This window comes from Prenolepis imparis, unplaced genomic scaffold (assembly GCF_030444845.1).
Source record: "Prenolepis imparis isolate NDT839.2.m4 unplaced genomic scaffold, iyPreImpa1.0 SCAF_7, whole genome shotgun sequence".
Lineage (NCBI taxonomy): Eukaryota > Metazoa > Arthropoda > Insecta > Hymenoptera > Formicidae > Prenolepis > Prenolepis imparis.
Window position 1 is genome coordinate 5590753 of NW_028141165.1, and position 13562 is coordinate 5604314.

The 13562-nt window shown below is 36.1% G+C and overlaps 4 protein-coding genes across 10 annotated transcripts in view; 2 read left to right on the forward strand and 2 right to left on the reverse strand.

Moving 5' to 3' along the window:
• LOC145939043 (uncharacterized) overlaps positions 1-4838 on the reverse strand; it is a 29437-nt gene extending 24599 nt beyond the window's left edge. For 4 of the 5 annotated variants that reach the window (XM_083043085.1, XM_083043082.1, XM_083043086.1 and 1 more), the window contains exons 1-2: positions 4463-4557; positions 3956-4080 (exon numbers count right to left, since the gene is read on the reverse strand). In XM_083043085.1, coding sequence (XP_082899211.1) covers positions 3956-3964 — 9 coding nt within the window. In that variant the 5' untranslated portion in view covers positions 3965-4080; positions 4463-4557. Of the gene's footprint in view, positions 1-3955; positions 4081-4462; positions 4558-4711 lie in introns of those variants that run through there. The other variant, XM_083043079.1, reaches the window with a different exon arrangement.
• Positions 4839-5049: 211 nt separating this feature from the next.
• LOC145939052 (SREBP regulating gene protein) lies at positions 5050-6440 on the forward strand. Its single transcript, XM_083043103.1, has 4 exons — positions 5050-5190; positions 5308-5535; positions 5615-5812; positions 5990-6440. Exons 1-4 carry the CDS (start codon positions 5077-5079, stop codon positions 6380-6382), a joined length of 933 nt encoding a protein of 310 aa, XP_082899229.1. The 5' UTR covers positions 5050-5076; the 3' UTR covers positions 6383-6440.
• LOC145939053 (phytanoyl-CoA dioxygenase, peroxisomal-like) overlaps positions 6293-13562 on the reverse strand; it is a 38181-nt gene continuing 30911 nt past the window's right edge. For both annotated transcript variants that reach the window (XM_083043104.1, XM_083043105.1), the window contains exons 2-6: positions 8205-8428; positions 7195-7431; positions 6887-7091; positions 6641-6802; positions 6293-6566 (exon numbers count right to left, since the gene is read on the reverse strand). In XM_083043104.1, the coding sequence (XP_082899230.1) occupies positions 6429-6566; positions 6641-6802; positions 6887-7091; positions 7195-7431; positions 8205-8350 (888 nt within the window). In that variant the 5' untranslated portion in view covers positions 8351-8428 and the 3' untranslated portion in view covers positions 6293-6428. The remainder of the gene's footprint in view (positions 6567-6640; positions 6803-6886; positions 7092-7194; positions 7432-8204; positions 8429-13562) is intronic.
• LOC145939046 (uncharacterized) overlaps positions 8358-13562 on the forward strand; it is a 28154-nt gene continuing 22949 nt past the window's right edge. For both annotated transcript variants that reach the window (XM_083043091.1, XM_083043092.1), the window contains exon 1: positions 8358-10076. The gene's annotated coding sequence lies outside the window, so the exon portion shown is untranslated. The remainder of the gene's footprint in view (positions 10077-13562) is intronic.

Sequence of the window (13562 nt, forward strand, 5' to 3'; positions counted from 1 at the left end):
AAAATGTATTTAAAATTATTGAAAACATCGTAGTTTTAAAAAGATTGGCATCCATCTGTGTTCTCACAGTACATATAGCTTCAAATTTAAATATGTCATTCATAATAAAACGTAAAATAAATATTGTGATCTATTGTTTTATTGTATCATATCAATAACATTATATAGGCAATTAATTATTATATTTCATCCGCTATCACATGTAAAGATAATACAGAATGTTTTAAAAGTTTCCAGTCTGTTTATTTTGAATGACTAATTTTTGGGAAAAATGCTAGAAGAGGAGGAAGGGTAATTTTGTTTTCGAGGGGGAAGTATAAGTAGAATAAATGCAACGATATTGCTTCATTCCCCTTGTAGGGGTAGTTATCCCTTCAAAAAACTGTATATCAATACCATGTATTTGTATATCAACACAAATAAATTAAAATATTTTTTTACTGCATTTACTTGAAATTAAAAATTTTATTTTTTTAAATATAATGACATCTGGCATGACGCTTCAGAATTATTTATTATATTTGTATGCTTATAGGAATCTTGGTGTCGGTAAATTTTGCATATCTGTATATCGCTAATATCTCATTTTGATTATATTTTAAATGTGATAAAAATAATAAATTAATATAATAATGTAATATAATAAAAATAATACATATCCCTAACAGCACAAATGTTCGAAAGACGATGTTTAACATCCTCTGGATATCCTCTGAATGTCTTTCGAACATTTGGCTTGTTAGGGATATAATATAAATTATATGATGATATAATTATACAGAATGTCCCATGACTCGAGGTCCATATATTAAGGGCGTATTATTGAAGTCATTTAGAGTTGAAATTGTTTAATAAACATATATCCGAAAATGCTTCCTAACAAAACTACAACCATTGAAAGTTAATGTGAATATTTGAAAAAGTAAAGGAAAAAGACATTTAATTTAACTTGTTTATTTACAAATGTATTAAAAATTCTGTTCCAAATTAGCTTCAGCAGATGCAAAATCTTGCTTTACGTAACAGTGATGAAATGAAACAGCTCCAGCATGCCACGAGAATTTCTTATTTGCGTTGCCGCATCTATAATTCTATTCACAAGTTCATCCCTATCGCGAGATTGTTCTGTATAAAATATTTACTGGCAGAAAATGTGACCAATATAGCAGACTAAGAATAGAAAATATTTCAAACTTTCACATTAACTTTCAATAGTTGTAATTCTGTTAGGAAACATATTTTCGGACATATGTTTATTAAACAATTTCATCTCTAAATAACTTCAATAACACGCCCTAATGTATGGACCTCGAGTCATGGGACCCTGTATATTATATGTATAATTATATAAAATATAAATTAAATTATATATAAAAATATATATAATAATATAATATATAAAATAAAATAAAATGTAATAAACTGCAACTAAACAAAACACCCGTATAAGAGAGAGAATTTTTTGAATCCGTGTATGATTGAAGGACAAGTGAAGAGGGTCGTCTTTTGAGTGACAAAACCGATCATTATCCCTATTTTTTATTGATGCCACAAGGGCTGATTAAGCGAGCGAGAGAGAGAGAGAGAGAAAGAGAAAGGGGGGGGAAGAGCGAAATAGAGAGAGAAAAGGGGCTCGAGAGTAATCACGGCACGTTGGGAAAATATTATCACTTATAATGTGATTTTATTTCTGGATTTTCATCGAAGTAAAATGGCAAATATTGAGCGAGACACGTTTCGTCGAGTCGAGACTGTTATTTAAATTGCATAATAATTTTTATTGCGTCCGGATGCGAGATCAATTCAATCGGTCTGTCTTAAATTTTTGAGAGCGATTTTGCGAGAGAATTTTATTAACGTTAACGTATATTTTATGTGACACCGTAAACTTTCGCTAAAAATACGTTCTCTAGACGTGTAGAAGTGGTTCTCGTGTGCACAAAGTGTATTAATATATAAGTGTATTGTTACTATTTACATTAGACTTTTATGAGGTAAACTATCGAGAGTTAAAATAAATGTAGATTAAACAAAAATTTTCATTTTTCAAGGCCGTTATTTAAATTGTTCATCTTCAATTTATTTTCAAAGTTGTGTAGCATGTTTGATATACGATATACCTATCAATTTATTGTGATTTTTGAAATTAAACTACATTTTTAGAATAAATGTGTTAGGATTAGAAGTTTATTATAAGGTGCAATTAGAAGTTTATTACGAGGACAAATTGAAAAATTTGCGACCTGGCCAATAGAGATTAGTATTGCATTTATTGTCAGATGGTGAAGTCACATTTGTCTTATGAACAGCTCTACAGTTTCAAGACAATTTCTCAAACAATATTTTTTAAACAGCTGTTTAAATAAAATTATTTCAGTGTATTTTTAAAAATGGATAAAATTGGATTTTGTGCGATTAAAGTTTTTTGTTAAAAAAGGTTAACATTAACGAAAATTTTTAATGAGACGAAAAATGTATTGAGTGATACCATTTATTGACAACAATAAAAAATTTGCCGCAGAATTTAAACGTGATATAAAAAATGATCCCGTAGTGAACGTCCAAAAAAAAACAAAATTTTGTCTGCAAAAAAATTATGGTTTCGATAACGAAACTACTATGCTAATCTTTTAAAGCAGCTAAAAAAATTCTTGAAAAAAGATTAGAGAGAGAAAAGGAGAGAGATTAAGCAAAGAAAAAAATCATTATTGATCAGCATAATGCCCGTGCTCGTAAATGTCGTTTCTATAGCAAAAAATCCCCCAATTAAAGTAAGATTTGCTCCCTCATCCGCATTAATCGCCTGATTTGACTCTTTCGGATATCTATCTATAATATCTATTTCCAAAGCTTAAAAAATTTTTTTTGTGGCAATCGATTTTCCACAAATGGTTGGAAGTGATAGTATAAAGACAGATGATTTGAGGACCTTGAGGAATCGGACTTTCGGAATGGGGATAAAGACACTGGGGGGAGGGGGGGGGGAGCATAGACAAAATTATAAATATTGAAGCTCAAGGAAATTATATTAAAATATTTTCAAAAAGAAAAAAAACAGTCTCTTATTAACAGACCACGAACTTGTTCTCGTAGTATATTGCATAATTTTGCAAAATTTATTATTTATTCCTCTTAAAATTAATATAAAAAAAATTGATATAAAGAAGTTATAAAATAATAAGTTAAAATTTAAAAAGAATTCTGTGTTAATTTTCAATAATATAGACGAAGCTTACCTAGCTGTATCCATTTGAAAAAGGCTTTAAAGCCAAACTTAATAACCATTGATCTTCGTATTTATCCTGCCGAAAGTTCGAGAATCACTTCGAATTTAGCAAACAATAGATCTCACACATTCACCCTCAAATAAATTATTCGATATCGCACGGTAAAATATTTACTTGCGACGACGATGTCGCGGAGAGAAAAATCTTGAATCCACGTTCGCGTTTGAACGCCAAGGGACAAGGGTCGTCGTCGTTTGAATAGGAAAACCCATCATCCCTATATTTTATGACGCCACGTGCTGATCGAACGAGCGATATAGAGAAAAGGGAGGTAGAGGGAGAAAAAGGGAGAGAAAAGGAGAGAGAAAAAGAGTTCGAGCATAACCGCGTCGGCGCTTTGGGATTTTAGGGCGGGTGTTCATCGACGCGCGCAATCGTCACTTCCGTTGATGCCAAGCGAGAATCGTGATCATTTTTAAATCGGTCCAGTTCTTTCGAAAAATTAATATCTCATTCCGCGAACTTGGAAAAATAAACTCTTTCTTTTTCTCTTTTCTATCACGTGTGTAATATGCTTTGCTTTGAACGATGAGAATTATAAATTATTTCGAGATACTTTAATATAATCATAATTAATAATTAATCATAATAAAATTAATCACAAATATTATGAAGAAGAGCTCTTTCTTAAAATTAATAACAGTATCATAATTTACTTCGTTCCCTACCTTTTGCATGTTGAAGTTCTCAAGGAATCCAAAAGTTATTTGTTGTCATTCGTGACGCTCCTCTTGTAAGGGCACAGTAAATCCACCGAGATTACTAGCTGTACGTCGCTCATAGCAACACGTATCTGAAAAACGCCAGGGGTAAATCAATAGCGAGATATTAAAGGGTTTTTAATTAAATGAAATTTCGCATATTTTCTCGTATACAGAAAATATGCTTTCAAAATATACACAGGGATGTGCAAAATGAGTGTTCAAATCCATTTAAAAAAGAAAATGCAATGGCGTCGCAATGTCCAAATAGTACATATTATGCAAGCCAATCACGAATAGCTGGTCACGTGACCAGTTGTCGCTTCTCTCTCCTTGAAGTTCTCTATATCAGACAATATAACTATGCTTGTAGCTTATTTGTGTATTAATTTGTTTTAATTGATTCCGACGAATAATTATTGTAATATAATTACTTCAATGTGTGCAGAGAGTTAAAATTGAGCAACTTTATACCTATTAAAGCGATGTTCCGTCTAATTAGACATAATTGGTAAAAGCAAATATACCGATGCCGTCCGAAGTCTGTCGAAACCGCGCGAACTGCAAACTGCGACTATAGACTATATGTAATATCGATATATCTGTCGTTTGATGTAGATTCCCCCACCCCTCACCCTCTGACAGCTGACAGTTCTGCTTTCTGCACTGAAGTGCACGGCAGTGCAAAAAGTGTAAATGAAAACAGAACAGATTTATACTTACTTTGTTGTTGTGCGTTGTTTGATTAACAAAACACGTTGAATTTTACGGCGATCGAAGCCGTTTCCATGCGGTTCTTGTTGGAAAAATAATGAAACGTCGATAGCGTGCAAACACTCGACAAGATAATATGTGTGTGTGCTCGTGATATCCAAGTATCGACAACATAACCTCTCTCTTCCACGCCGAATTTGCAAACTTGAGATTGCATTTCTCCATGTTCTCTTCGCGGTTGCTGATCCTTTTCAACAATCATACGCTGCATTTTTTATACGGTACGATGATCGCGCAAGTATTACGTTCGACGATCGCACGTATGGAGAATTCGAAGCTGTTTTGATGAGCTGTTCAGATAAAGGTCAGGAAGGATGCCTGGAAGCTGCGCGAGTCTGATTAGATTAATCAGACGACGTGTCGTTCTTGGACTCATCTTCGCTCTGTCACTGACGTATTGTGCCCTTTCGTTACTTCGAAGTGAAAAGGTAAGTACATTTATATTTTTCAGACTGGATTATCAGCTGATAATCGAGTCAAGTGACAGCCGGTGTTTGCTCCATACGATTTTTGTTACAAAAAAATATGTCATATCTTTGTTACAGAAAGATTCATTGAGTCTAGACAATGATTTTGATGATATGGATCCTATGATGCTTAATGATAACAATGAAGATCTGATGCCGGATGATAATATGCTTCCAGAAGAGCTAAGAATATCCAATAAACCTTCCTGGCAAGTGGAAATACCTGATCGGGCAGAAAATACAGGAAATATGGATATGATAAATTTTTTAAATGAGAACAATGCTTCTTGTCGCAATTCTGTTCAAGTGAGTGTTTGCCTCAAATGAGTTCTTTTTGTTTATTTTACTATGACAATTTTATGTAATATATATTGTTTGATTTTAGGGAAAAGGTTTAATAGTAGATGAACGCGGCATAGTATGTTCAAGACACGAAGTTCTGTCAAATGGATGTTGTGCAGCAGAACAGAAAGAGATTTCATCTACGGTTAAAAAGGAGCGATACAGCTGTAAAACGTGCAATTCTCGAGGATGCTGTACTATTTATGAATATTGCGTCTCTTGTTGCCTGCATCCTGATAGGGTAAATATTTATCTATTTTATAAATTTGTGTGTGTTTTTCTTAACTGCAGCTTGCAGTTATATATTTAAAATATAAAAAACTATGGAAGAAGGTGTAGATTTAATGCTCAGGATAGGAAGCTTACAATATCGATAAGTTTAAATTTGTAAAATTAAAATAAGTATAAATTTTTTCAGCAAATCTTACAAATGAGAGGTCGGAAATCAGGCTCTGTAAGAATGCAAAAAAACGGTGGGAGATTGCGTATACGTAATTCGGATCGTTTTAAGATTTGCTTGGCCGTTTGTCGCACATCGAGCTCGAGCGTGCAACACGAGAATACTTATAAAGATCCTCTCGCGAAACATTGTTACGTCCCACAACCGTTGAATTCTCAGCGGCAGCGACACAGTTTTAATTCATTAAATAATAACGGCGATAGTCCCGCCGTTGTCGTTACTTCTTCTTCTGTACTAATGTTACTTACCCATCTTTCTCCCGAATGTTACACCTCATATTGTTTATTAAATGAATCCCATGTTGACCTCTCTTCTTACATTAACATTATTATATATATCGAAACTTATTAACTTTATTACCTCCGATTATTATTCCCATTTTAAAATAGTTTGACGTTCAAAAAGAAGATCGAAGACCGCGCACGAGCGAAGACTTGAAGCGCCATATATCCGCGTACGTTAAATATACTCCGGGATATTTTTTCCTCGCCAATTCCAAGATCTCATTTCTGATGGTGTCCTGAATTGGATCGTCCTGTTGCAAAAATATTGTTAAAACTTTTCGCTACTCGCAATGACGGACTTGTACATCCTGCCTATTTTACGTACATCGATCACATCGCAATCCGTTGTCGAATAGTGGCAGGAAATGGCCCGTCTCATATTTTTGGTTGTGTTGACGCCGGATCCGTGAATGAGCAACGGATGGAAAAATACTGTATCGCCGACTTGCATTTCGAGATTTACCCATTGGTCGATCGAAGGCAAGTCCTTCATAACAGAGAAGAAAGAAATAACATCACGATTAATAAAACGATAAAGTTAATATATAGGAAAATGGATAAAAAGATATACCTGTATTCCGTGATAAAATTTGTTTGTCGTGCCCTCCGAATTTGAAGGATAACTGTGCGGATATATGCGGCCCGCCTTGTGTGTTCCAGGTGCTACGTAGAGACATCCGTTTTCGCTATTACACGGTTCCATGGCTGTCCAGGCTGCTACTATACGATCAGCAGGACGTATCGGAAAGTAATACAGATCTTGATGCGGCGGATGTCTGCAGGAGCGCATTGCGTTATTTATTTTATCAGCTTTTACATTTACGAGAGAGATGAGTATGTTGCTATTAATATTAACTTCAAGGCTTTTCGTACGATCACCTTGAACTACCGAATCCAATGTCGGGCGGCTTCGCGATGAGCATACTGTGTATCGCTAATATGTTTGGTCCCGTGAAGCACTCGACTATGTTGAGGATTTCCTTGTGCTCCAAGTATTTACGGAATATCGGGTCCAGATGTATGTCCTGTATTTTGTTTACCGACTTCTTGTCTTTTATATCGCGCATCACTGTGATTCCGTCTCGTGAAACTCTGCCTTCGACAATATCGTCATATCTGAGAAGAGCAAGCGAAAGAGATAGAATTTTAGCACACAATTTCTGTATGTAGAGAGAGAGAGAGAGAGAGAGAGAGAGAGAGAGAGAGAGAGAGAGAGAGCCTTTAAAATGAATCTTACGAACTCTTTTTTCGACAAACTAAAATATCGAGATACGCATATTGCTCGCCAAGTCAACGTCGAGGAGATCGATATCAAAGGAAGTTCATATTTGCAATTACTGTACACCGGCATTTCAGAGATATCCGGTTTGAATATTCAGATATCAGTCTACTGTGATATCATAGTCGGTTTGCGGTATTTGCGCGAGCGTTCATATATGTATCGTAAGTAAATTTACCGAAACATCGAGAATATTTCAGTAACATTGGATTATATCAAGCTATGCAATCGTCGACAAAAACTATTTTGAATTAATATTTCGATAGCACAATCGCTATATACATATTTTCGTTTAAAACATTTTTTAAATACTTTTTTTTTAAATCCATCTACACATCTAGATATATATTGAATAAAATATTTTAGATATTTTTTTTTAAAAGTTAGAATGGTCAAAGAAAAAAAATAACACACGCAGTGCTTCAAAAGCTAATTGCTGGAAATTAAATTTACGAAGAATTTATATACTATAAAGAAAATATTTATAACATATATGAAAGATTTTCTTTATGTATAAAATTTTCGTACACATTTAATTTCTAACAATTAGCTTTTGGAGCACTCAGAAAGGTAAAAAATCATGTTGTGATGATAAAAGATAAATATATACCTCTTGTGGCATTCATCGATCACATCTTGCGGTATAAGGCCAGGAAATATTAAATATCCATTTTTTTCGTAGAACAACCTTTGATTTAACCTTAGACGATTGTGACTTCTTGTGTAGCGCAAAGGCAAAAAGGGCAGAGTGTTCATTATTCAGTTTTCTTATATTCAATAAAATTGACTGAATAATTTTTCTGACCTCTCTCTCTTCTCTTCACTGCTATACTTCTGAAACATGAAAAATTTTTGTTTTGTATAACAAAAATCGTTTTTTCTTTTTATATAGGAGAGATACAAATTGTTAAAAACTATTCAAGAAAGTATTTAATAATTGTCACTAAATAATGCGAGAAAAAGAAAGTAATTTTTTCTGGTAAATCTAGTTTAAAAAAAAGAATATTTGCGCTTTCCTATCGTTCGTTCACGGTTATATCATCATCGAAGATTGATCGATTCAGACCAGAACTACATAAGCTGTTTACGAAGTTATCATTTCAAACTTGTTCTGCGTGTGACATATATTTCCAAGATAATATAAATTTATAAGTCTAAAGATTGGTCATAAAAATTAATCTTAATTTTTTTAATAACGAGATCTTTTGTTACGCATCTTTCGCTCCAATTGAAAAAAATATTGAAGATCATGAAACCAAGTATATTGGTGCTCGTCAGTTTACACAAAAACTGAAATTTCAATAAACGCGATAAATTCTAAAGAATATTATTTATTTACAACAATGCACACAATTTTATCTCTCTCTCTTGAAGGAATATAGCGAATTTTACTGTCGATATCTCCGCTGTCGACTTTGTTCGAAAAAGCGATCAGTATCTATGAGATACTGGTACCGCGCTCGTAAAATTGGCCATGTTGCTTAAGGGTGGATTTATATGGATGATGGTATAGGGTGTGGGCGAGAGATCGCGAGAGCGTGACCCTCTCTGATACGGATTTTGCAGCGTGTCGATTTCGCACTCGACTCTATCACGCATCCCGCACTTATATCTGTCGAAACAGATTACGCGCTGTCGATTCCCTTGATGTTTCCAGACGCGTGTTGATACGAGACAGTAATCCAATAACCCGGTGGATTAACCCTTTACATAGAGCGTCGCAAATGACGACGAATAATTGGATTCCTCGAAATTTCCACGCGCAAAAGATGGGAATCGGAATAAATTATGACGTTGTGATTAATTAAGAAAGGGCTGTTATCTTGTATTAGAATACCTTGAAATGATAATACTAATTGTCATCATTCGAAGGGGAGAATATCACATCACGTATAAAGAGGAGAGAAAAAGAGAGGGTTGATTTTTTTTTTCCAGGTTTAAATTCGCGGGATGAAATGTCAATTGTTCCCATTTCGAAAGGGTTGAGCCGGCGATTCAAGAACGACCACGATTCTCTCGCTTGGCATCCCGGAAGCGCCGATTGCGCGCGTCGACGGACGCGTCGCGACGCGCCGACGTGGTCGCTCGCGCCCGCTTCCTCTCTCTCCCTTTTACCCGCTCGATCAGCACGTGGCATCAAAGAGAAGGATATACATCGGGGTGGTCGGTCTTCCCGGCCAAACGACGACGACCCTCGTCCGTTGTCGTTTATTCGCGCGCGCGGATTCAAGAATTCTCTCTCTCTCCCTCTCCGCGAACGACATCATCGTCGGTCACGAGGGAGAATCGAAAGTATTTTGTATGAATAATCTCTGAGTGCGCGAGATCTATTAATTAACTATCGCTAAATTCGAAGTGAGAAGAGATCCGCATCGATCTCTTCTCCGGATTCTCGATCTTCTTCGGTGGAGGGTAAATATGAAGATCGGTGGTTCTTAAGTTGATCTCCATCAGCGCGATCTTGAGATGGATATGTTGTTGGGTAAGCTTGAAGAATTTCTCTATCTTGTTGATAATTAAAGATTCTTCTTCGATTCTTTAACTTCTCATTATTGTAATTTATTTATATTAATTTTGTGGGGAGAAAAATAATTAATTACGCGAAATTACGCGACGTTCTGACACTGCAAGTTTCATTTTCTAATTGCGTAACACATCATTTATCCCGAAAGTGTAATCCAATTTCGAAAATTGTGGTAAATTGACCGTACATCAGACATGATATATAGCTTCGAAAATAAATGAGATGAATGATTTATACGACGGCCTTGAAGAAATGAAGATTCTTCTTGCCGAATGTACACATCCGTTTTAACTCTCTCGATAGTTTACCTCGTAAAAGTCTAATGTGTTATAGTAAGAGAAAATATATATTAATACATTTTGTACGCGCGAGAACCGCTTCAACACGCGCTCGTCTTGGGGACGTATTTTTAGCAGAAGCTTAAGTAGCGTCTCACGCAAATTTATTCACGTTCACCTTGCGGATAATAAAAATTCTCCCGCAAAATCGCTCAAGAACAGAGATTCAAGAGAGACCAATCGCGCATCTGTTCGCAATAAAAATTATTATGCAATTTGACATTTCTCCACGAAGAAACGTGTCCCGCGCGATGGCGACATTTGGCATTTTACTTGGAATGCAAATTTTCCGCATTCGTCGAGAGAGGAAGTTCCTTTTTTGCGGAAATAAAAGCTTTCTTCCTCGGCTCGTTCGTCATGACGAAATGATTAATTCTCGAATCGCCGTTCGACGGAAGTTCCTCGAGTGATCGGCGATGAATCCTCCTTCTCTTCCCCCCTTCCGTCTCTCATTCCGCAACCGCGAGAATAGAAACGAGTTTACGGAGGCAGGCAGACAAAATCGATATACATCGCGTTAATAATGAAACGGCAAGGTCTATAACCTTCCGCGAGCGAATCGACCTTTCGCGGGGTGATACGAAAACACTCGCGTTTCTTCTTCACCCTCTCTTCTGTCACCCTCTTTACGCGTGATATTTTCCTCCCTCTGTTGAGAAATTCTAAACCTTATTCTGGTTCTCGGTCGTGCACAAAATCAAATTCGAGGCAAGTTGAGATTCTCCGCGCGAGATAAGCTTCTGTCCGAAATCACTGATTTTAGTTTATACGATAGAGTCGTCAATCACTAAATTGTAGGACGAAATTACAGCCCGTGTTAGCACTTGACCCGCGAGAACATCCTTTCCCGAGTAGAACTCGTCTCGCGATCGATAGCGATAGCAAATTAATGTTCTCTTGAGTCGTACTGATTTAAACGAACAACGTTCGGATATGATTTCGCACAATCACTTCAAGTCGATCGCTTACAAGCTTACTTGAGAGCGGCGATCGAAGAACCGAGATTCGGAAGCTCGATATCGATGTAGGAATAATACCGCAAAAACTCGGGTCGTAAATACCGGATAACGCACCGTGATTGGATAATTCAAGGCCGCGAACCAGAGAGCGCAATAAACGAGAGCGAGAGAATCCGAGAGGTATAGCGTGAGTGAGACGGGTTAAGATTGTTTTGCAAAGAGAGACCGAGAAGATTTTCAACACCCTCTTTCCCCAATTTTTGCGACTTCTTCTTTATATTTCACACGAAATTCCGACAGAGCTGCGTGCGAATATTTTAATCTCCGCGAGTCACGTCAATTCTCATCTGACATTTGGTGAGAAATGTCACATTTGGATCGAGGCGTACATATATACGTGTAGCAACATGGGGGGAAGAATCGTAACATATTGCAAGCCTATATTATCACAACTTTTATTACGCAACGGATATACATACGGAAGGATTAATGCCTTGCACGCGACGCGCGATTAATTGCGAGATGTAATTATACACGAGATCCCTCGATACCGCGCGTGATATGTTCGATTCCCATTACACATGTATAAAATTACAGTGTATAAAATGTTGTTACACGTATTATGCAATTTATCAACGAGATTCGCATTTCATATCCGCGTTTTTCATTAACTATTACAACACGCGTTTATTCGTTTACGCGCCAATATATGTATGTACATCTCTTCCTCGTCACATATTAAATCCGCATGTGATTCAGAAGCGAGTATTTGTCATTTAATTTATTCGCAATGTGCGAGATTTGCAAGTCAGTTTGCTTATTTATGCTTATTTGTTTCGCGCTTTTTACATTGAGTGCGATAACGTACTATATTACTTATAATTGCGTGAATTAATTACCGCGAAATTATCACATACGAAGATACACGATTATATAAATTAAATAAAATATAAATTTATATGTCTCAGAAAATTTTGCATTATTTTTTTTTATATTTTCCTATGATTTTTCCTCTTTCTTGTTAGAATTTTAAGTTTATCATACTTATATCTCTCATATTAGTCTGATTAGATTTTGTTAGTTTTCCTTTGACAACGGTATTGTTAATGATGAAACACAATATAGGAAACTCACGTTTTGAGAAGGACGGGACGAAAAGAGGAAGAGATGCGTTTATTCCGCCGTTTATTCTGAATTCACCGAGGTCTGTTGAGATTTCGACCCATTAAATCGCCGTGCTTGATTAGCGATGCTTTGTTAAGCAATCCCTGGTAACATTTATCCGACAGGAAGGAAACACAGTATATTCAAACGATATACAAACGAGACGTTTTGTATCTTTTTTTTTTCTTTTTTAGAAAATGTAGATCGTGCTCCGAGATCTCGAGATCCCAGCGTGAAGTAAATTAAAATGGGTACAATTAAGAACGATCAAAAACTATTTTACAAAGCTCTGTAATTATAATGCAACTGCAATTAAGCTCGAGTAAAAACTTAAATGTTACACTCATGGAATATTATTTTGTGCACGCGCGTGCTTTGCAATTATATTACGTCGAATAATTAAATTTCGAGAATAACGAACTCGTTACGAACAAATTTCCTATGATCCCATATCATTTATATTAATGCTAAAGTGTATTCACATGCGACCTACAGCTGCGCGTGACTTTAGAAAGGATTTAATTAGTTTGGAAAGAGCTCGGTAGTGTTTTCGCTTAGGAAAACCAACGTGGTGCAGTTGAAAGAACAGGGAAAGAGAAAGAGAAAGAGGGAGGAAGGAGAGCATAGAATTTCACTTGGCCGACATGCAGGTTCACTTGGCTAGACTTTCGGGCACCCTTGCTCGATAAAGGAAATGACGCACCATCTCCGCCAAAAAGCAGTGAGAAAGATCTAGCCGTCTGTTTTCTAGCCGGAGGGACGACATCCTTCTCTCCTTCGTACGGTATTACGCCGATTGTTACGATAACAAGGGGAAGTCGTTAACTTAGAAAAAAAATGCAGATCATAGTTAGTCCCGGAGATGGTTTCTTTCTATCCAAAACGGATAGATAAATTTCGATTTGTATGCAAAAATGCGATTCCCCGCGTCTCCCTTCGCTCTCTTGCCGCGACATTTTATATTTTGAACAGGCTTTTGTGCG

Coding starts and splice junctions, on each gene's coding strand:
- LOC145939052 (XM_083043103.1), top strand. CDS start 5,077: ATGCCTGGAAGCTGCGCGAGTCTGATTAGATTAATCAGACGACGTGTC. Junction 5,191..5,307: donor CGTTACTTCGAAGTGAAAAG/GTAAGTACATTT, acceptor TCTTTGTTACAG/AAAGATTCATTGAGTCTAGA. Junction 5,536..5,614: donor CTTGTCGCAATTCTGTTCAA/GTGAGTGTTTGC, acceptor GTTTGATTTTAG/GGAAAAGGTTTAATAGTAGA.